The 20,896-nt window shown below is 37.1% G+C and overlaps 3 protein-coding genes across 4 annotated transcripts; 1 reads left to right on the forward strand and 2 right to left on the reverse strand.

Moving 5' to 3' along the window:
- Positions 1 to 1,211: 1,211 nt before the first annotated feature.
- Positions 1,212 to 5,973, reverse strand: ninaG (neither inactivation nor afterpotential protein G). The gene is made up of 6 exons (XM_067788675.1): positions 5,875 to 5,973; positions 5,666 to 5,797; positions 5,369 to 5,574; positions 1,642 to 2,855; positions 1,493 to 1,579; positions 1,212 to 1,435 (listed from the first exon to the last, which is right to left on the reverse strand). Exons 1-6 carry the CDS (start codon positions 5,885 to 5,887, stop codon positions 1,291 to 1,293), a joined length of 1,797 nt encoding a protein of 598 aa, XP_067644776.1. The 5' UTR covers positions 5,888 to 5,973; the 3' UTR covers positions 1,212 to 1,290.
- Positions 5,974 to 6,194: 221 nt separating this feature from the next.
- On the reverse strand, positions 6,195 to 7,122 carry RpL24-like (ribosomal protein L24-like). The gene is made up of 2 exons (XM_067788689.1): positions 6,946 to 7,122; positions 6,195 to 6,817 (listed from the first exon to the last, which is right to left on the reverse strand). Exons 1-2 carry the CDS (start codon positions 7,024 to 7,026, stop codon positions 6,320 to 6,322), a joined length of 579 nt encoding a protein of 192 aa, XP_067644790.1. The 5' UTR covers positions 7,027 to 7,122; the 3' UTR covers positions 6,195 to 6,319.
- A 7,081-nt stretch (positions 7,123 to 14,203) lies between these two features.
- On the forward strand, positions 14,204 to 18,004 carry LOC137238168 (putative nuclease HARBI1). Of its 2 annotated transcripts, none has more exons than XM_067762877.1 (5): positions 14,204 to 14,848; positions 14,929 to 15,214; positions 15,268 to 15,538; positions 16,182 to 17,466; positions 17,527 to 18,004. In XM_067762877.1, the coding sequence occupies exons 1-4, from the start codon at positions 14,584 to 14,586 to the stop codon at positions 16,836 to 16,838; spliced, it is 1,479 nt and encodes a 492-aa protein (XP_067618978.1). In that variant the 5' UTR covers positions 14,204 to 14,583; the 3' UTR covers positions 16,839 to 17,466; positions 17,527 to 18,004. The 2 variants fall into 2 exon arrangements, with proteins under 2 accessions (XP_067618978.1, XP_067619065.1); XM_067762964.1 differs by having other exon boundaries at positions 14,704 to 14,836; positions 14,894 to 15,214.
- Positions 18,005 to 20,896: the final 2,892 nt, after the last annotated feature.

Raw genomic sequence — 20,896 nt, forward strand, 5'->3', positions numbered from 1 at the left:
AGTTCTCTTATGTAGATTGAGGTGAAACACTCTACATGGTGGTGAAACCACTACAAATCCAAACTTTCGATATCATCCTCATATAACACAGTGAAAAATTGAAAGTTTATTATATACTCTAAGGTTGGTGGTTGTTGTTGTTGTTGTTGTAGCGATAAGGTTGCTCCCTGAAGGCAATGGGGAGTGTTATCGATGTAATGGTCCTTTGCCGGATACAGATCCGGTACGCTCCGGTACCACAGCACCATTAAGGTGCTAGTCCGACCATCTCGGGAACGATTTATGTGGTCACATTAAACCTTCAGGCCATCCCTTCCCTCCCCACCCCCAAGTTCCATGAGGAGCTTGGGGTCGCCAGAGCCTCGTCTGTTAGTGAAACAGGATTCGCCGCGGATAGGTGAGGTTGACAATTGGGTTTGGAGAAGCTATATATTGCGCTGGCAACCTGAGCAACCTGAAGGGTTGCGCTACACAGCCCCTTGAATCTGGTATTTTAGTCGCCTCTTACGACAGGCATACCTACCGCGGGAATATTCTGACCCCCTAACCCGCTGGGTTAAGGTTGGTGGTAGATGGCCCGTGTTCTGCACTGTTTCCAGCGAATATGTACTTTTTAACTTTGTTAGTGAGCGCCACAACGGTTTTAAATCCCTAACCAATTTTAATGGAATTAAGCCTAAAAATTATATATAAGATTTTGTCCACATAATTGCCGTGTTTTTTTACATGTGCATATATACATCTACATTTGCAACTAAAAAAAGCGTTCATCGAAATCTACACATAGTATGAGTGTATGGAGGATCCAAAATTGAAAATGGAGAACAGTGGAGACACACACTTAAGTACTAATTTTATGCCATATAAAGTTTAAATGCATATGTATATACATGTTTAAAAAAACACAGCTTATGCGTAAAAATTGAGCTGTTGCCCAGGCTCGGATATCTGAAGGCGGCTTATTTGTTTTTGCTACACAAACAAAATGTTTCGATATTTTGCATAAGGGCCAATGTGTGAGGCTTGGTACTCGTTGGTGGCAGCAGAGGTCTTCATTGCTTTGGAAAGATCAGCTAACAGAATTTCTAAGCTTCAAATAAAAGGAAGAACAATACACTTCCAACTTGAGACCGATAAAACTGGATTACATGGGTAGTTCAGCGGACCTACTTGCAGTGCCCTGGGGTACATCACACAAGAAGTACTTAAGTGCTAAAGAATTGTATATTTTTCTAATGAAATCACACGAGTTTTCAAAAAGAATTTGATACTAAATAACTATAAGAAAACTTATTTCTTTTTCATTTTTTCTCTTTGCAAAATCATTGTTGCGCCTCTGATGGCCATACCGATTATTACCGAGTTCGGGTTGCCAGATATCGGAGTAGGTAAGACACTTGCATCAATTATGCGCAGATTATCGACGCCATGAACCCTAGAACTGGAGTATTACAAAAAATATCTATCATCAAACTCAGTATATGGCAATTACTTGAATTCCGAATTCACGACGCTATTATTAGCAGATGTGCCCATAACACAAGTGCCGCCTGGATGATGAGAGCCCAAACCTACATACCTATTGGCAAATAAAATAGGATTTAAGAGAGCTTTCTACGCTTAAACATTAATGCAACTTACCTCATCACACACTCCAAATACCGATCATTAGGCTTATTGTCCACAAAATCCTGTTCAGTGGGCCCATACTTCTTGCAATCCTTAATCTTTGGCCAATGTATGCGCGGTTGTAAAGAGGCAAAACTCTCCGACGTCACAACCTCAACAGCAGCACGTATTGCACGTATTGTACAGTCAATATCGCCCGCCTCACGCAAGTAATTCGGGTCTATAATGGGTTTTCGACGCGTGTTGCGTAAGCTAATAGTAACAGTACCACGTGATTTAGGCTGTAGACATGTTGATATTAAGACAAAACCCTCCTGTGAAGCATTGTGATAGCGTGGAAAGAGAGCACGAAAGTATTCCTTTTTAAAGTTCGATATTGACATCAAAGCGCGCTCATCCACAGCGCCCACACCGAAAAAGGTCAAACTAAAGCTATCCTCGTAACTGGAATCGATGTGGCCCAAAACACCAAAATTTCCCAAATGACCATTTCCATTAACTAAATAATTTAAAATTTGTAGAGGATTAAGCAGAGCACGCTGATTCAATGTTGGGCCGATCGTATCAATAGAAACGAAGAGTGGCAAATTGAGGTGATCGTGTAGATTTTCTCCCACCAGCGGCAATTGTAGTTGCTGTGTAATATCCAATTCTTCGAAGAGTGGCGCATCACCAATACCGGAGGTTAGCAAAATCTGTGGAGATTGATAAGCTCCAGCGCTAATTATAACCTCACAACGTACATCCACACTAAAAACGAATTCTTCTCGATTATGCTCGTCAATCACACCGACTAAGATACTCTGTACTTCACTCTGTTCCTCATCGACAAATTCGAGATTGACTCGTTTCAAATAAGCTTTGGTGATTGTATGGAGATTACGGCGTTTTAGCGCAGGTTGTAGGAATTGATTGTAAACATTGTGACGTAAGCCATTGTGGATGGTATATCGAGCTCTACGAAAGCGCCACTTTTTTTTAGAAAATTCATTTTTTACCTTTTCTAAAGCTTCCGTTATTTTGGAGTAGTCTTTGGGTATTTCGAGTAGTGAATGCGTTTGTGTACGTGCGGCAGTAAGAAACGGACGTATATCCTTCCAGCGCCAATCACTAAGATTGTGACGGCTGGCCCATTTTTCAAAATCGCGTGATTCACCATCAAAATGGAGCATATAGTTAAGTTGAGCTGAACCGCCAAGTCCTTTACCGCGAGGGAGGTATTGACGCTGCGGAATGTTTTTAGAACGTATGTATTAAATTGCATATAATTTTGTTTTAAACTTCTTCACATTTAAAAAGAAAATACTAGCCGATAAGGGATCTAGTTATTCGATGTCAGGTTTAAGTACCTCCCACTAAATTCCAACCTTACGCTAAAACTGCATCGCCAAAAATATCTAAAGCAATATCAAGTGCTTAGAAAAGTATGCAACATTTAGTACCATATGGTTGCAAGGAATAACAGCCAACTCCTATACATCTATTACATAGCACTCCACCACCCGACTATGACAATGTGGGAATGACTGATCCAAGAGATAATCGGAGCATTTTCGCCTTGGCAGCCACGTCACTGCTGACGGCTATAAATTCGAGACCGTGAGGAACTTTGATAGTGTGAGAACCAGCATTAAGAGTGAAAACAATTTCAGCTTGGAAATCAAACCGAGACTAAAATTTTGTCAACAATTGCTACATTGAATAAAAGGTTTAACGGCTGACCTTGAAGCAAAACTCTCAGAGGTCGGGTTGTCGTACGACCAAGATGAGAAATGGCTGCACTCAAAGCATAAACGGGTCCCTGAATCTCCAGAATCTATCTGAAAAGCTTCACAGCAAAGAAGGGTTTGCCCTTATGAAGTAGATGAGAACCGACAACTCCCCAACAACTAGCGTCGGCATCCGCCGGGGACCATGGGTCTCACGGGCCTCGTGAATAAGATAATCTGCACATCACAGTGAACGTGCCTCATGCTGTTGTTGTTGTTGTTGTAGCAGTGATTCGCCCCATCCAATAGGTGCGACAATCACAAATTATCAATGTCCTCTAACGGGAGTCCAAGGAAACTTGCTGTTTCAACAGGGGTGGACCATAATGATAGGGATGTTAGAGGCGTTGGTTTCACCTTACAATTAAAGAGATGGTTGGTGTCATGTGGGGACACATTGCAAGCGGGGCATACATTTTGTATGTCGGGGTTGATTCTGGATAGGTAAGAGTTTAACCTGTTACAGTATCCACATCGAAGTTGAGCTAGAGTTACTCGCGTTTCCCTGGGGAGTATGCGTTCCTCTTCCGCAAGTTTTGGGTACTGTTCCTTGAGTACTGGATTCACCGGGCAATTCCTGGCATAAAGGTCCAACGCCTGCTTGTGGAGTTCGCTGAAAACCTGCTTGTGTTTTTTGGCTTCATACGGCTGAGTTCTCAGGTGGCGTATTTCCTCATAATGCTTACGGAGATGACTCCTTAAGCCCCTGGGCGGTGTTGGCTCATCAATCAGATGTCTGTTGGGATGCCCAGGTTTCTGGGTATTCAACAGGAACTGTTTGGTTAACATCTCATTTCTCTCCCTGATGGGGAGTATTCTTGCCTCATTTTGTATGTCGGGGTTGATTCAGGATAGGTAAGAGTTTAACCTGTTACAGTATCCAGATCGAAGTTGAGCTAGAGTTACTCACGTTTCCCTGTGGAGTATGCGTTCCTCTTCCGCAAGTTTTGGGTACTGTTCTTTGAGTACTGGATTCACCGGGCAATTCCTGGCATAAAGGTCCAACACCTGCTTGTGGAGTTCGCTGAAAACCTGCTTGTGTTTTTTGGCTTCATACGGCTGAGTTCTCAGGTGGCGTATTTCCTCATAATGCTTACGGAGATGACTCCTTAAGCCCCTGGGCGGTGTTGGCTCAACAATCAGATGTCTGTTGGGATGCCCAGGTTTCTGGGTATTCAACAGGAACTGTTTGGTTAACATCTCATTTCTCTCCCTGATGGGGAGTATTCTTGCCTCATTATGTAGATGGTGTTCTGGGGACATAAGAAGACAACCCGTGGCGGTTCTGGGGGCAGTATTTTGGCAGGCCTGTAGCTTCTTCCAGTGAGTGGTCATCATCAGTGTTTCTGTCGGTACCCATGTTATCGGAATGTGTCATGAAAAAAGCCCAAACCGGTGAGTGTGCTACCACTTATTGTTTTGGCAGACTCTAGCACTATAGGAGAGAGTCGGAGATGCTCAGACGTTCACTATTCCAGTACATCCTTGCTAATCTGGGCCGACACCTAGCGAAACCCTCTAAGGACAAGCAGTTTAGAAAGAAAGCCCGGAAAGCCCAGCGGACAACTTAATAGGAATTCGCGCTGCAATAGAGCATTAAAGTTAAATATTATATTAGCTCAATTTCGGCCTGTCGTAGGAAACGACTAAATTCCGCAGATCCGAAAGTTCGAGGTACCCCTGTCAAAAGTTAATGTCTTGGAAATTAAAGAGTACAAAGCTCTTTCAAAAGTAAACTTTTTATTAGTTCCAAAAACTATTCTACGTATTCGAACTACGTGAGTCGAGTTTGACAGGAATATGTTCCTAATTCTAGCCTAGTTTGGTACTAGTCTAGACAACAAGCACTTTCAAGGCCTAAGTATCTGAACGACTAGAACTCGCATGAGACCCATCACTGTCTCTTCGGAAGCACTCCCAGACAATTTTTGCTGTGACAACAAACTCCCGTCAACTTTTTACTAATTTACCTGCTCTTCAAGTCCTCGAGAAGAATGTAACTGTGGCTCTGAATGAAAGCCCCAATCGTTGAGACCTTTTTGTTGAAACGTAGCGAGCAGTGGAATTTTACTCAATAAACCAAATCTGTCACCAGCTTCGATCAACAGCACTGATGATTTAGGACTATGCTTGGCCAGTAAGGAGGCAACCACGGAACCAGCAGTGCCAGCACCAACTATTTTTGTATATAGATTACAATAAAAATGATATGTATTTGTGTTTTTACTCAATCAAGGTCTGTCGTATCAATGAAAAACGCAACTCACCCACAACATAATCGAAAACGTAACCCGCTTGGGGTTCTAACTCGTTTGGTGTGCCATCGCCAAAAATGGGCACAAAAACGAACCACAAAAAGGCCAGCAACGCAATTACAATAGCGCCAAGAAATAATATTTCTTTAAACAAAAATTTTGTTAATTAGTAATTTAAGAAAAAATATTTTCGAAAACGTATTGTCTTTTTCAATACATACGTTGAAAATGCATTTTAAAATTTTGCTTAAAATTTTTTTTTACTAGCACCAACAATTACTATATAAATACTAAAATAGTATAAGGTACCTATATATGAGCAGACTGTAACTGCTAGCTATTGAATGTAGTGGCTGCGGGGAGAAAGTGGCTATAATCCAATTAGACAATAGACACTTTCCACTGGCGATACAACGCTAGCACAATGCGTTATTTGACATTTGGGGGTGAAAACGAATTTGCATTGAGGCAAATAATTTAACAATTGCAGGTAATAATTGGGATAGGTTACTAAAACGAAAAAATTACAACTATGTAGCTATGTACTTTAAATAATAATTTACTTTCACTTCCTTCTTTTTTGTTATTTAAATTATAATTTATTCATTCCAAATATACTTGAATGATATAAACTCCCTTAAAAGGATAGCATAATTGATCTCCTTCTTATGCTTTCATCAATTCAATATCTTCCATTGTTGCACCCTCCTCCAATTTCTTCTCCAGTTCGCGTGCATCAACATAAGTGATTTCTTCTTCGCCGGACATATCCTCATTCATAAGCGCAGCTTCTTGAGCTTCTTCACGCGCCCGTCTTTCCTTGAGACCCGCCGCTGGTGAACGTATCAATGATATATTACGTTGCACATCCTTAACATCCATTTCTATTTCTACTTCACGTCCCTTACGCAAACGCTGCATAACGAAGTGATCTTGACGACGCTCTTTAATTTCAGTAACTTTTTTAATAACATCAAGTGTTTTCTGCCATGTTTCGCGGCTGTATTTAATTGGCACATTACGACGCTTTTCAAATTCAAAACTAGGATCGATGGCAAGTTCTTTACCAGCTGCTTTACGGTGTGCTTTTGTCCAGCGTACTTTACGTGGATTCTTCTTGCGTTTGAATGCTCGATGGCATTTACTGCGACAAAACCGGAAAATCTGTGCGCAAATAAATATAAAAATGCATTAAAATTTACGCAGTGAAACAAATTTAGCCTTCGCAAGCAAGGCGCCCCATTTATTTCACAACAAAAACAAATACGCTTCCATCGAAAGAAATTAATTACCTTGCAGTCATTGCGCACAAATTGTATCCCATGTCCAGGGTAGACTTTGCTGGAGCAAAAATAACACGTTTCTATACGCATTTTTGCGTAATTTTAGCAATGAATTGCAAATAAATTCTACAAAAATAATAACAGCGTACAAACGTGTTGTCTTTATACAGCTGTCAAATAAAAGGAATGAAATGTCAAATTCGAAAATGGAAGTAATCGAAAAAGATATGCCAGATTGTTTATTTGCATTTTGTCCCTAACAAAGCTATGAATTGAACAATGGTACTCTAATCAGGGGGACAATTCCCTAATTGGAAAAAAATAAAACAGCCGAATTCTAAAAGAAAATTCCGTGCGAGTATTTTCCCTTCTCCCATTCCTCGTAATCTAAATAAAAATTCCTTGTGAGTTTTTTCACTTCTCCCTTTCCTCCTATTCTGAACAATGTTCGAAAAAGAGGAAACCGGGTATGGGAGAAAAGTAGGTATTATGATTATGAATGTGAAGGAGAGGGAGATTTCTTTGCCATTTCATAGGAGTTTTTTCACTGGTTAAATTAAAGGGAATGCATCAAAATAGTTAAAGGAAATTCGTTCTTTTAAGAAAGAACACTTATTTGTACAAATTTGTGCTAAAATATGTGTTTACATTCTACCACAATATTCTCACTGTTAATACAACAACAACAACAACCACACTATTCGGCTTAAATGCAGTATACGGACAATTCCAAAATCAAAAAAAGTATGAAGATTGATAGACATGGTCAAGGTGAGTATAACTACACAATTTTTTTTTGTGGGCAAATGACAATAACAGGAGTTATTAAGGGTCAAAGTTCATATGAAGCATTTTTTTAAATCTAAATTTGTCTTTAAGTATCGAACCGATTTTCAAAATTTTTTTTTTCATTGTATAGGTAGTAAAATTACCTTTCATTTGATATGCTGTTTGTATTCCTATCCCGTAAAGTACTTAAAAAATTCGATGTTTAAAAGTGCTATATTTACTAAGTAAATTACGCATATTTATTTGTACATATGTATGTATATTTCGTTAATACCTTGGTATTTAAAGCTTAAATTAATTTTCTATAGCGTTAACCAACAATTTTATTGAAATAAATGTATTCGATATGGCGTTATGGTAAGGCGCCATTAATCGATTTTATTGATTTCTATAAGGTTCGTTGGAAGATTAGCTGGACCTTAACAGATGTTTGGAAAATAACCGTTATTTCAATTTATTGAAAAGTGTTAATTTAAACTGTTAAATACAAGTGCAAATTATTATGGCAAATATAAAGTTGTTGCAAATTTATCAAATATTTGAGTGCTGTGAAAGTTGGGACCACTTTGTGAGTCAGCCCTGCATACACTGCAAGAGTGGGGATTGATTCCCAGCGAGGGCGAGTATTTGTGTAGTGCAGGCCATGTTCTCAAGTTAATTGAAAATGCTGATAGCGGTGACGGTTACTCTTGGAGGTTAGCTTATATATGTATGCTAGCATGTGATTATGTGTATGTAACATGTTAATTTTTAAAATTATTTATGAGTTGTGCTCTCAAGAAGGGCAAGGGCAAACGTAGATGTAACGTTAAAGTATCGTTAAGAAAGAATACATTTTTCGATAAATCAAATCTACCCATTTTCAAAATGGTAGCTTTCGCATATTTATGGATTAAAAATACTACCCTCGATTTCATTATGGATGAGCTCACGATAGCAAAACATACGGCGGTCGATTGGAGCAGCTTTTGTTGCGAGGTGGTGTTTGATGGTATGATCATAAATAAGACTAAGATTGGCGGGGACGAGGTGATTGTTGAAATCGATGAAAGTAAGTTTGGTCGTCGGAAGTACCACCGCGGTCATAGTGTAGAAGGGCAATGGGTGTTCGGTGGGGTGGATAGGGGAACTAACCGATGTTTTATGGTACCTGTGGAGAAAAGGGATAAAGACACTTTGCTGCAAATCATAAAAGAATGGATTTTACCCGGTAGCATAGTTGTGTCCGATTTCTGGAAGGTTCGTTGATTTGATAATTATATATTTCATTCATTTATAAATATACATTTATGTGTATCGTTTATAGGCATATGATTGCTTGCAGGGGGTCAATTCCGTAACTGTGAAAAACTGAAAAATGTACACTCATTGAAAACCCTTTTGCACACACAATTTACACTTTAAATTTTCATGCGGTTCTGTAAATTATTGTGTACATTGTTTTGCCGAACGAGCGCTGAATGTAAAAGTCTTATGTCAGTGAGAAAATATTCATCAAACGCCATGAAAACAAAAAGTCATTCTGAAACAGTGCGTATGTGTTTTGAATGTCAGAATAGTGTACACTTGCTGCCAAGAAAACTCACAAAGTTTTTATCAGTGAGTTTTTTTGTTCACAGTTTTGCTTTACAGAATCAGAATTTCAAAGTTTACACAATCTCTTGTGTACATTTTAAAACTCACAGTTAGCGAATAGGGCCCAGGATGAGGGTTATGTACATTTTAATGTGAACCACTCGCTCAACTTTAAAGACCCCGATGCTGGCCAGCATACAAATACGATCGAAGGGTTATGGAGGCATGCCAAGGTCTTTTGCGGCTATTTGGCAAAATTTATTTTTTTGCGGCATTGCAAGGCTACTAATATTGACCCTTTAACAACATTTTTTAAAATGGCTGGGAACCTTTACAACCCATGCAACCCACGACTAGTAGAGGAGGAAGATGAAGATGATTATGAGGTCGATATGTCGGCGTGAGTTAAACGTAAGTTACAAAATAAATACTTATTTTTTAAGGGGCTATGTATGTATGAAAGTATTTTGCGTAGAAATACTGTGGATGACGGTGGGGTGCAATAAAGCCATACGCAATAACACCATACGGCTTTATTTCTAATCAGTTTGAGAAATAAAGCCATATGGTCTTATTTCCAATTGCTAATGGAAATAAAGCCAGTATGACCTTATTGCCATTTTCAAAACACATTTTCAAACAACTTCCACCACTATTTTAATTTTTCGTCTACCAACATTGCCTTTTTAAAAGTCCGTGCACTGTGTACACTCTTTGAAAACTCATTTGCACACACAATTTACACTTTAAATTTTCATGCGATTCTGTAAATTATTGTGTACATTGTTTTGCTGAATGAGCACTGAATGTAAAAGTCTTATGCAGGCATGCTTAACCAACGAACCTATATCATTTCGTTACGATAATTAACGTTAATAAACGAAACAAAGTCATTTCGTTTCGTTTATTAACGTTAAGAACGTCAAATTAACGAAATGATTTTGCTTCGTTTTCTGCCACATCAAAACGAAATCAAATCGTTTATGTTGATTCATTAATTTCAAACTATGCTGGCAAAGCTGATTGATGGCGGAGTCATTAAAGGTGAAAGCATTAGCCAAGCTGATTACAACTTTTCTCACGAATTTTGACAGTACGAACATTTCTCAGAGTATTTTTGACATTACCACCAACGAATTACACAAACAAATTACATGGAGTTTGTGTGTGTATGTCCGCTCGCTGTTGCCACCTTACGGCTTCACCATGGCTATAGCATTGCCAGCACAATTCAAACATAAAGTATCACGTTTTTGTTAACGTTTTTAACGTTAACGAAAGCTTTTCGTTTCGGTTAAAAACGAGATAAAATTTATCTTGATAATTTCTTTATCGATAATATTTCCAAGTGTTTCAACGGAAACGGTGGAAATTTTTTGATAAACGATTAGCTTAACGTTAAGGTGCATCCCTGGTCTTATGGCTGTGAGAAAATATTCATCAAACGCTGTGAAAACAAAAAAGTCGTTCTGCAACAGTGCGTATGAGTTTTGAATGTCAGAATAGTGTACACTGACTGCCAAGAAAACTCACGAAGTTTTTATCAGTGAGTTTTTTTGTTCACAGTTTTGCTTTACAGAATCAGAATTTCAAAGTTTACACAATTTCTTTTGTACACTTTAAAACTCACAGTTAGCGAATAGGGCCTCAGAGCTCACAAACTGTTTGTTCTAAGTCGCTGTTTACGCAGAAATACTTTTGTTGATGGAACTCGTTACTTAAAGAGGTGACGACGAGGAAAGCAGTCGAACACAGAGTCGCTTGTGCTCGGCAACTTGCTTTGCGTTATCTTTCTTCTTTTACAAAGCCTTTTAACTTGAAAATTTCTTTAAAATTATACAATTCGTCGCCTCAGAAAACGAATGGCGTATGTTACAAAACACAGTTTCGAGAATATCGACTTTGAATTACATTGAATTTTTATGATTTTTTCACTAGTTGTAGAAAGTGTGACGGATTTCGACTTCCGATTTTCAAAAATTCAATATCTTAAAAAAGATTGAGAGATAGAGGACTTTTCATTCGGTAGGCATATGTTGCATGTGACGTTTGCTCACCAATATGTTTTCGTCATAGCATATACGACAAAATTCTTATAAACAATGACTTTCGAAGATGTTAAAATTCAAACATTTCTAACTTAAGGTAGAAAACATTTCCATCACTAACGTTTTTCATATAAAAATCATAACTTTAATTAATCGTTATTGATTTATTTTGAGAACTCAACAAGCGTAAAGAAATATTTACATGCTTTTAAATAATATACAAAAAATTTTATAAATTCCCAAATAAAATAAAAAAAAAATATAATACTCATGAATTCAATACTTTATACTTTTGTATAGGTACTTTAAAAATAAGTATTTCTAAGAAACACTTTAGGCGTTTGACAATATTTCTCTATAAAATTTTTTATCAGTCTCAGTCTCAAAGTACGGTATCATTTGATTTAAGTCCTTCGCTTTATTTTTATCCAATTTTGGTTTGCTTAATACAAGAACAACTTGATGAAACAAATTATTTGGCTTTTCATTTGTTAAACGTTCCTGAGAATGTTTCTTTATGCATTTAATAATAACATCACATTCTTGGTGACTTGTTTTATATCCAGTATTCCACAAAATACTTCTGTTGTACTCTAAGTGCTTCACTTTTGAGAAAGGAAAGATACTGTAACTTAAGAGCCCAGCTTTTTGTGAATAATTTCTAAAGTCTTCAGGAACCATTTGAAGAATTTTCAAATGAGTGTTCGGATAATTTGTGTTCTTTAAAATACGCAATAAAGTTTGATGGCTAGAAATTTCCAAATTTTTCAAAGCTTTTTCAATCCAGCATCCACTTCTTATATTACGGACTGTCCAGGCTACGAAAAAAGTACAGAAGAACAGTTGACGTTATTTTATTTCGATTTTGAGGAACGCATGAATCACTCCATAAGATAATACCCACGATTTCAGGATGATCCTTTTCTACACGACTCAAGATTTTGATCAATGTGCTTGCTATGTTGTTGTTGTTGTTGTTGTTGTAGAGACAAGGTTGTTCCCCGAAGGCTTTGGGGAGTGTTATCGATGTGATGGTCCTTTGCCTTGCCTTGCTATGTCATTTCCGCCTCTTCCCCCCCAAGTCTCATGCCATATGGCGCAATAAGTTTGTTTGACCCCGTTAACTTTAATTAACGTTCCTGTTAAATTAAACCTATTTAGCTTTCGCCTATAACAAAAATTTGAAGCAAAACATTTAGGCAAAGTTATTACATTTTCGAGATCGTAGCAAAGGATAGCAAGCGATTGATCAATATTCTGGCGATTCTTTTCTACTTCGGCTTAACAAAATTTTTTTTCTTCAATATGTTTATAAAATTCTATTTTTTTTTTATATCTTCGGAACACGCTTTTTCATTGTTTTTGAACCAAACGCCACGATCGCATGGATCTTTTTTGGGGAATAAAACTATAAATTTAAAGAATTATTGAAAGTATTTCTGTAAATATTAAGAGATACGGGCTCAATATATTTTTATCTGTATAAATGGTACATTTTTTGTACATTTAAAGGCTCTCCAAATTTTTACGAGAAGTTGACGAGCGACAATAATGGGAGTCAATAGTACGGAAACTAAGTATGTGTTCCTTTATTCCTTCAATTTTTGCAATACTTGTTTTTGGTCTACCATGATTCTTTTATGTTGAGTGTACAACCCCTTCCTCGTCGGCAGAAACATTAAATAAATAATAAACTTTTCTTTCAGATATCCCGATGGTTCTAAGAGAAAACTTTTTGCAAACTTGTAAAGTCCTTTTTCTTTTTACGCGGGGTAGAAGACCTTTTCGAAGACTTTTGGCGACGCTTTGATTCAGACGGCTTAAAAAATGAAAGAAGATAGCATTTTTTCTCTGCGTCGTTGAGGTTCCAATACTTGATGTGATGTTCTGTGGTTTAAGTACAAAATGTCGCTTGTTTCGCCAATGTGAGTGGAGTCCGCCAATATTTCCCCCATCATCCTAAAATATTTTACAATACATTAAAATAATATTTGATACACACTATGTTCTTATTATTAAAAGCATAATAGACGTATATTTTAACTTACGTTGAGAGATCTTCGTCTTATTTTGCCGCAGGCGATGGCTCTTCCATCTTAAACGCACAACGATAGGCATCTGACTGAAGAAATTGCATGCATTACACCGCTTAAGCTATGTATGAATATGACAATTGTATAAAATTTTCTGTATGCAAATATTGTATGTGGTCAGTTTAGCGCCACTTACGACAAATGTTTAATAGCAATAATGTAAGATGAATTTCTATATAAATTTGTCGTATGTGACATATTCCTAGCACATACGACAAAAGACATACCCAAATGGTTATTTTTGGTAACATGCGACAAATTGCATACTAAATAACTCGAAAACTAAAGGAGATAGGAAAAAGTGGATCGAAGAAATTGAAAGCTCAGGCTCATTTTAGTTATTCTGCATCAAAAGTTGAAAATCGCTAAATTTCACATTCGCCGTTCGTTTTCTGGGGCGACGAATTTTTGAATATGAATAATAACTATTTGATTTAATTTTTAAATAAAGTGAATTTGGTGCTTTATTTTGAATTTTTTAATGAATAAAAAAAAAATTGTAAGGAAATGTGAGTTGCCGGTGTGTAAATGGAATGCGCATCACCGAAATAGGAATCATTGTGAATTAAACTAAGTGTGATATCTTATCTGTCAACAGCCTGACAGGATGATCAATATGGCTACTTTTTAGCGTTTTGAGAGGGTGTTCAATATGGCGGCGCATGTCTTCAGCGGGTGATAGAAAGAGATACAGAATGAGACAGTGATAGTCAATTACAATCACTTTGGAATTTTGACGTGTAAGGGCTGTACGCAGTTCAAAAGAAAACCACAAGAAAATATTCTCTATTATTTCTTCAGCATGAAAAAGTAGTAGCCAAGAAATGTTGACATTTCATTGTGCACGCTGAACTAGCTTAAGGAAAGAAGAAGAAATAAAAACAAAACGCATTTGCATAAGAATTCGTGAATTCATGTATATTTTTCACTTTTCGCAAAATAAAGAACACTAGTTGAAAAAAAGTGTCGAGAAATAATAAATTGTGAAAATTAATAAACAAATTAATAAGTGAAATGTTCGCAAAGTAAAAAACAACTTCAGGAGCTGCAAAGAAATAGAAGTTCAAGCAGTGGAAGATCCTTCAGGGAGTGGGATACAAAAACTGTTTATAATATTTAATATACATTTGCTTAATTTCAATATGGCTCATTGGGAAAATATAAACTCCTATACTGTGTTTATGTTAGGTCATTTACTAGGTGGCGGTGTACTGCTTAATTTTGGTTGCACATTTGTTTCGAGCTATTTCTGTATGGATCGCGCAAACTGTGTTGGATTGGCGCAGGGTGTTTTTATTGTTTTTTACAAATATTTCTTGGCAAAAATAAAAAAATGTATTTGCGTTTTCGGACTATTAGAATGGGGGTCAAAACGCGTCAACACAATTAAGTTTTGCATGTCACCTAGTAAGATCCCTTTAATTGTATTTACTTATATTACTTTTTATTTAGCTTCAGGGAAGATTTAATGACAACATTGAACATAGGAATTTTAATGGCTGGCGCTGAAGTAATGAAGAGTCATTGTGTTCGTCACAAAGCACCAAGGTACCGTGTAAGCCCTTACCTCCTTGAGAGAAATCAAAAAGGGAGGTTTGAGACGGATTTTGAGAACTTGCGACACTCACCTACCCTTTTTAATGAGAATTTCCGGATGAGTCCACAAACGTTTGATATCTTGTACGAAGAACTACTTCCACATTTACGGAGGAAGCGAAACAATAGACCAAACGACTTCATACCAGAAAAAGCAAAATTAGCAATGGTGTTAGAGTAAGTAGTTATTAATTTTTAAGTTTTTTTCGTGAAGTTAGTGATATAAAAAGGTACTTAGCAACAGGTGATTTGGGTCGACATATAGCCTCCTGCTACAGAGTGAGTAAGCAACATTTTGGCACTATAATATCCCACGTCTGTCAAGCTATATTCACAGCTTTGAAGAGCCAAATACCACCATTCAACCAACAAACCATGTCCGCAGTAGCTAAGGGCTCCAAAGAAAAATGGAATTTTCCAAATTGCGTTGGTGCCATCGACGGTAAGCATGTGGCCACTAAAGCGCCTCCAAAAAGCGGAAGCATATTTTTTAATTACAAGGTGAGATGCCCATACTCTCTTCATAACCAAAAACGGAGATAGCTTACAATTGTTGTGGTTGTGCTATAAATAAACAGGCTGTAACTTTTATGAGTGTTTTTTTGTATCTACACGAGCTGAAAGTCTGGTGGTTGTATAGGGATGAAAACGGAAAAGGGGATGGTAGAAAATGAGTCAAGTGGTAGAAAAGCGAAGCTCGATAGACATGCTGTATTTTGGGTAAGGTAAGACCGAGAGAAAGAAGATCTAAAGACTTATTTTGTTTTGTTGATTTTCTGACAGGGTGGATAAATGATGTATATTGGAACGATTTCTCGTCATCCTTTGTGAAAGTTTGTTCGAGACAAACCGGTTTCGGCTTTGTGCCATCATCAGTGTCGATTTTCGTTCGTTCTGTCTCGAAAGCAACTTTGACAAGGGATGACGGAAAATCGTTCCAATATACATCAAGATATTAAGATGTAGGGAGGGAGGTAGAAAACATATAGGGCCTGAGGGTTAAGGGAGTTGCTGAGAGGGTAGAGATGCTGTATGAGGGGAGATGCAGGAACATACAAATTTCTAAGCATACTAAGTACATTTAGGTCGTGTACTGGCGCGTTACATTGGGCTATTCATGAAATATCTTTTTCTTTCCATGAAGGGGTTTCACTCTATAGTTCTTTTGGCTGCTTGTGACGCGTGCTATAAATTTACTTATGTAGACCTAGGAGCATACGGTAGTGAAGGTGATTCCAACATTTTCAAGAAATCTGAATTCGGCTCAAAGATAATAAGAGACCAGTTGCCATTTCCCCCCGACACAAATATCAACGGGAAAAACGTACCACATTTCATCGTTGCGGACGACGCCTTCCCATTGAGTAAACGAATAATGAAGCCCTATTCTCATAGATCGCTGACAAGATCTGAAAAAATATTCAATTATCGGCTGAGCCGAGTTCGTAGATGTATTGAAAATGCATTTGGAATCTTAAGCACAAAATGGTTATGCTTGCGGAAAATACTTTTTTGTTCCCCTCAACGTGCTCAGGAAATAGTATCAGCGTGCTGCTTTCTTCACAACTTCTTGTTAAACAAAGCTGGTTCTAAATACTGCCCGAACACATTTTCTGGTCATGAAATCAGCAGCGGAGAATGGATACGTGGAGATCAAGAAATCTGGGAGGACCAAAACGAATCAAGGTTTTTTCATGGAAGGCCATCTGAATATGGAAAATATATAGGTGATTTGCTCAAGGAGTACGTTAACTCAAACGAGGGATCCGTTCCATGGCAAAATGATGTGACGTATGTTTAACCATGGTATGTATTAGCAACAAACTTAGGAGATGGGCACACTTTGACAAAAGTAATTATGTTTTGAACTTACCACGTTAAGTGCCAAAACATAACACATTGCAGAGTAACAAAAGTCGAAATACAGTGATATATATTCTAATATATCATACAAGATATCTTGAAAAAATCACTTTGATCAGAGCTATATGTATATAGTATATACCTATCCCATAAAACCGATCATTAAGATAAGGGGGTTTTTTGCCATTTTTTATTTTATATTTATCTTAAAAATAGTTTAGGTATGTATATTTCTTATCTTATACATCCGATTATTTGGAGATTATGAAGGGGATAAGATTATTTTTCAGCCTCATTCATGAAAGGTATGAAGTCTTCGGCACAGCTGAAAACAGTCCCCTCCTTACTTGTTTCATTTAATTTTATCAACACTGCTTTATATAATATTTCATAGGTACGATTGAAATAAATCATTTACTTTTAATACTTACACAGGCGAGTTCACCCAGCATAATCCCTGAGATGTACAAAATACTTGAAACTAATTGCATTCTTTATACTTTTTACTTGATGTTTTTTATTGCTAAGCAAATTACAGCAATAACAGATATACATATGCATATCAGGTAAGATTACATTGAAGAAGAATTTAGCATTGTTTTAAATTGTTTTTTATTTAATTATAGATCATTTCTTTTAGATAACGGATATATCACACAGGCAGAACATTTTTCACAGTTATTTTTTGATCACATTTAATAACATTCAATATTACAAATTCAATGGGTCAAATAAGCCGAGGGCTAACAAAGTGAGCAATGACACCCCCCCCCCCCCTCTTCTCCTCCTGTGGTGCAAAATCTATATATTGTTATAACTTAATGTAAATTTTCTCCTAAATCAATAATTTTTGGTATCAGGCTCATACAGATCGAGATCTGAACAATTTTGGAATAACGATCGGTGGTGCTCTCCGTGTTTTGTATATTTGTAATTTTTTTTTGGATTTGATGATTGAAAAAATGTGTAGGAATGAAGAATAATTTGATTTTCAATGAGAAGTTAAGTTTTAACAAATATAAAATTCATCATTTAGCCAACAAAGGTAGTATGAAAAGATTAAGGACGTTGATTGAAAAATGATTTTAAATTTTTGATCACAGAAGGTAGACAAATTAAATTCAAAAATTATTCCAAATTGTCATTGGAAAACTGTTTTCAGTTATTGATCAATAAAAGTAAACAAGTTTTATTATTCTCTTTGTTCATTTTTATAAAATCTTAAAATTTATTCATCAAAGTTATTCAAAAATGATTTAAAAAAGTGATCGAAAAATGATTTTCAGTTTTGATTATTAAAAGTAATCTTATTTTATCATTTATTTTGTTGAACTGTATGAAAGCTCAGTATTTATTCGATAGAAGTAATCAAATTGTATTGAAAAGAAGAAAAATTCAAAAAATAATCATCAAAATGCTGGACAATGATAAAAAAAAACATAAAAATTAAATCAGTAATAATATGCGTATTTCATTAAATTAAATCATTCTTTTTATATAGTAGAAAAAAAGTAAGTTCATTCAGTTTTGGGACGATCTATGTCTTTGCTGGGCTATCTTCTCCAATAATGTGTTCATGAAGTCACAGCGCGCTTCGTCAGCTACCGGCCTAGGAAGCTGTTTAAGAAGATATTCAAAACCTGTAAAGGCCTGCTTGAAAGGCGATTCAGACTCGGTTTGTTCCCTACTCTTTATGAGACCTTGTTGTTGTTGCAAAAGGCTGTCAAACTTCTTCCATACCTTTTCGCTTTGTGATTGGCGTGCTGGGCGTGAAGTCGATGTTGGAGCCTGTGTGAAAGATAAATGTGAAAGGAGATTGCAATGCATTTTGCTACAAGTCAATAGAAATGTGCTGGTTAATGAGAGCAAATCCAAAGGTGAAATTCTTACTTAGAGTAAGCAAACGGTTGTTGTTGTTGTAGCGATAAGGTTGCTCCCTGAAAGCTTTAGGGAGTGTTATCGATGTGATGGTCCTTTGCCGGATACAGATCCGGTACGCTCCGGTAACGCAGCTTCATTAAGGTGATAGCCCAACCATCTCGGGACCGATTTATAGGGGAATTAAATCTTCAGGCCCACGAGGAGCTTGGGGTCGTCAGAGCCTCGTCTGTTACTGAAACAGGATTCGCCACGGATAGGTGAGGTTGACAATTGGGTTTGGAGAAACTATATATTGCGCTGGCAACCTGCAAGGGTTGCGCTACACAACTCCTTGAATCTGGTATTTTAGTCGCGTCTTACGTCAGGCATACCTACCGCGGGCACATTCATATGTTATAGAATGGCCTGTGGGTGATAAACTAGAGGCCGCCACCACTCATAATTGAACGTATAGTTTTCTTTGGATTTTTTGGATTCCCTAAAAAAAACATATTGTACTAAACATAAACTTACATAATCATATTGGGGACTAGGGGCATCAGGTGTTCCGGCTTACGCATCAGTGGTTGACGTAAACGTTCTGGAAATTAACATAATTAAATATGTATATAAATTTAAAATTCATATTGCTTACTTTCTTTTTTGCGAAACATTTGGCAAAAACGACATTTCAGCAGCGAGCTCTCAATCTACGCTTTCGCTTACTGCTGGTTCACTTAGCGGTTCTCCCCCCTCATTACCGCTTTTAGCTTTCCGAGCCACCTTTCCCCTATATCTGTAGCTCTCCCTCAAACTGATCCAAGCTGCTTTGCATTCTTCACATACAAATTTTAATCGTGTGTTAATGGATATTACCTAAAAAAGCTGCATTCAGGCTTTGATAGAACGATACCAATTTGCTCCCAAGACTGCTCCACCGCGTTTTTGTTGGAATGTAAGGGGTCGCCGATATTCCAGATACGTGGTCTAGCCTTTACCTCCTCAATCAGACTTAACTTTTCTTCGATAAAAACAAAAACAAATTTTCTTCTGAAGAAAAGCTAAATGCACGCTTTTGGCGCTTTTGCTGGCTGGGGCGTATATTTTCCATTTTTAAATGTTTTAGTATTAAAATATTCAAATGAAGCAATAATAGATTTGAACGTCCTGCAGTAACTGTCACTTTTCTTGAAGAAATAAATGCAAAGTCATTTTTTCTTGCCAAAACAGAGTTGTCATGGCGTCTGTTTCTTAAAAAAACTTTAGAAAATAGTAGTAGAAAATGTATGAAATTACTTTAGAACTGCGTACTGCGTAAGAAATTTAGCCAAACGAAATTTTTCTTGAGCTTTTCTTATCTGTCATTTTATATGGATTTTTTACTTTTCTTTTGAATTGCGTACAACCCTGTATGCAGAAGATATCACACTTAGTTTGATTCACAATGATAGGAATTGCCGATAATTAGCAACAAAAATATGCCTTTTTAAACACGGTCTTATGTGTACACTGGAAGTTGTGTAAATTTAAAAATTTTGATTCTGCAATCAAAATTGTGAACAATAAAACTCACTGATTAAACTTCCTGAGTTTTCTTGACAGGCAGTATATAGAATTATGCTACTCAACTTAAACATGGTGTTGGGCGTTAAATTTACTCTTGGCGTTCCTACAATCATGAGGGAATCCTAAAAATTAAGCAAGCAAATCAAACCGTTTTTGTTTTTTTTTTTTTTGAAGCTGCACCACAAGCGTTGCCCCAATTTCGCTTCTTCAAAGGATTTTGCAAGATTGTCTCCCTTCTTAAAGCTATGCCACATAATCGGTTGTCGTATGTTGTTGTTTTAAAGACACTCCCCAAATACTTTGGGGAGTGTTATCGTTGTTGATGGTCCTTTGCAGGATATAGATCCGGTACGTTCCGGTAACAAATCACCATCAAGGTACCAGCCCGACCATCTCGGGAACGATTTATATGGCCACATTAAACCTTCAAGGCTTCTCCCTCCCTACCCAATAGTTCTATGTGGCGCTTGGGGTCGCCAGAGTCTCCTCTGTTAATGAAACAGGATTCGCCGCGGATAGGTGAGGTTGACAATTGGGTTTGGAGAAGCTATATATTGCGCTGGCAACCCC

This window comes from Eurosta solidaginis, chromosome 1 (genome assembly GCF_040869045.1).
Source record: "Eurosta solidaginis isolate ZX-2024a chromosome 1, ASM4086904v1, whole genome shotgun sequence".
In the NCBI taxonomy this organism is placed as follows: domain Eukaryota; kingdom Metazoa; phylum Arthropoda; class Insecta; order Diptera; family Tephritidae; genus Eurosta; species Eurosta solidaginis.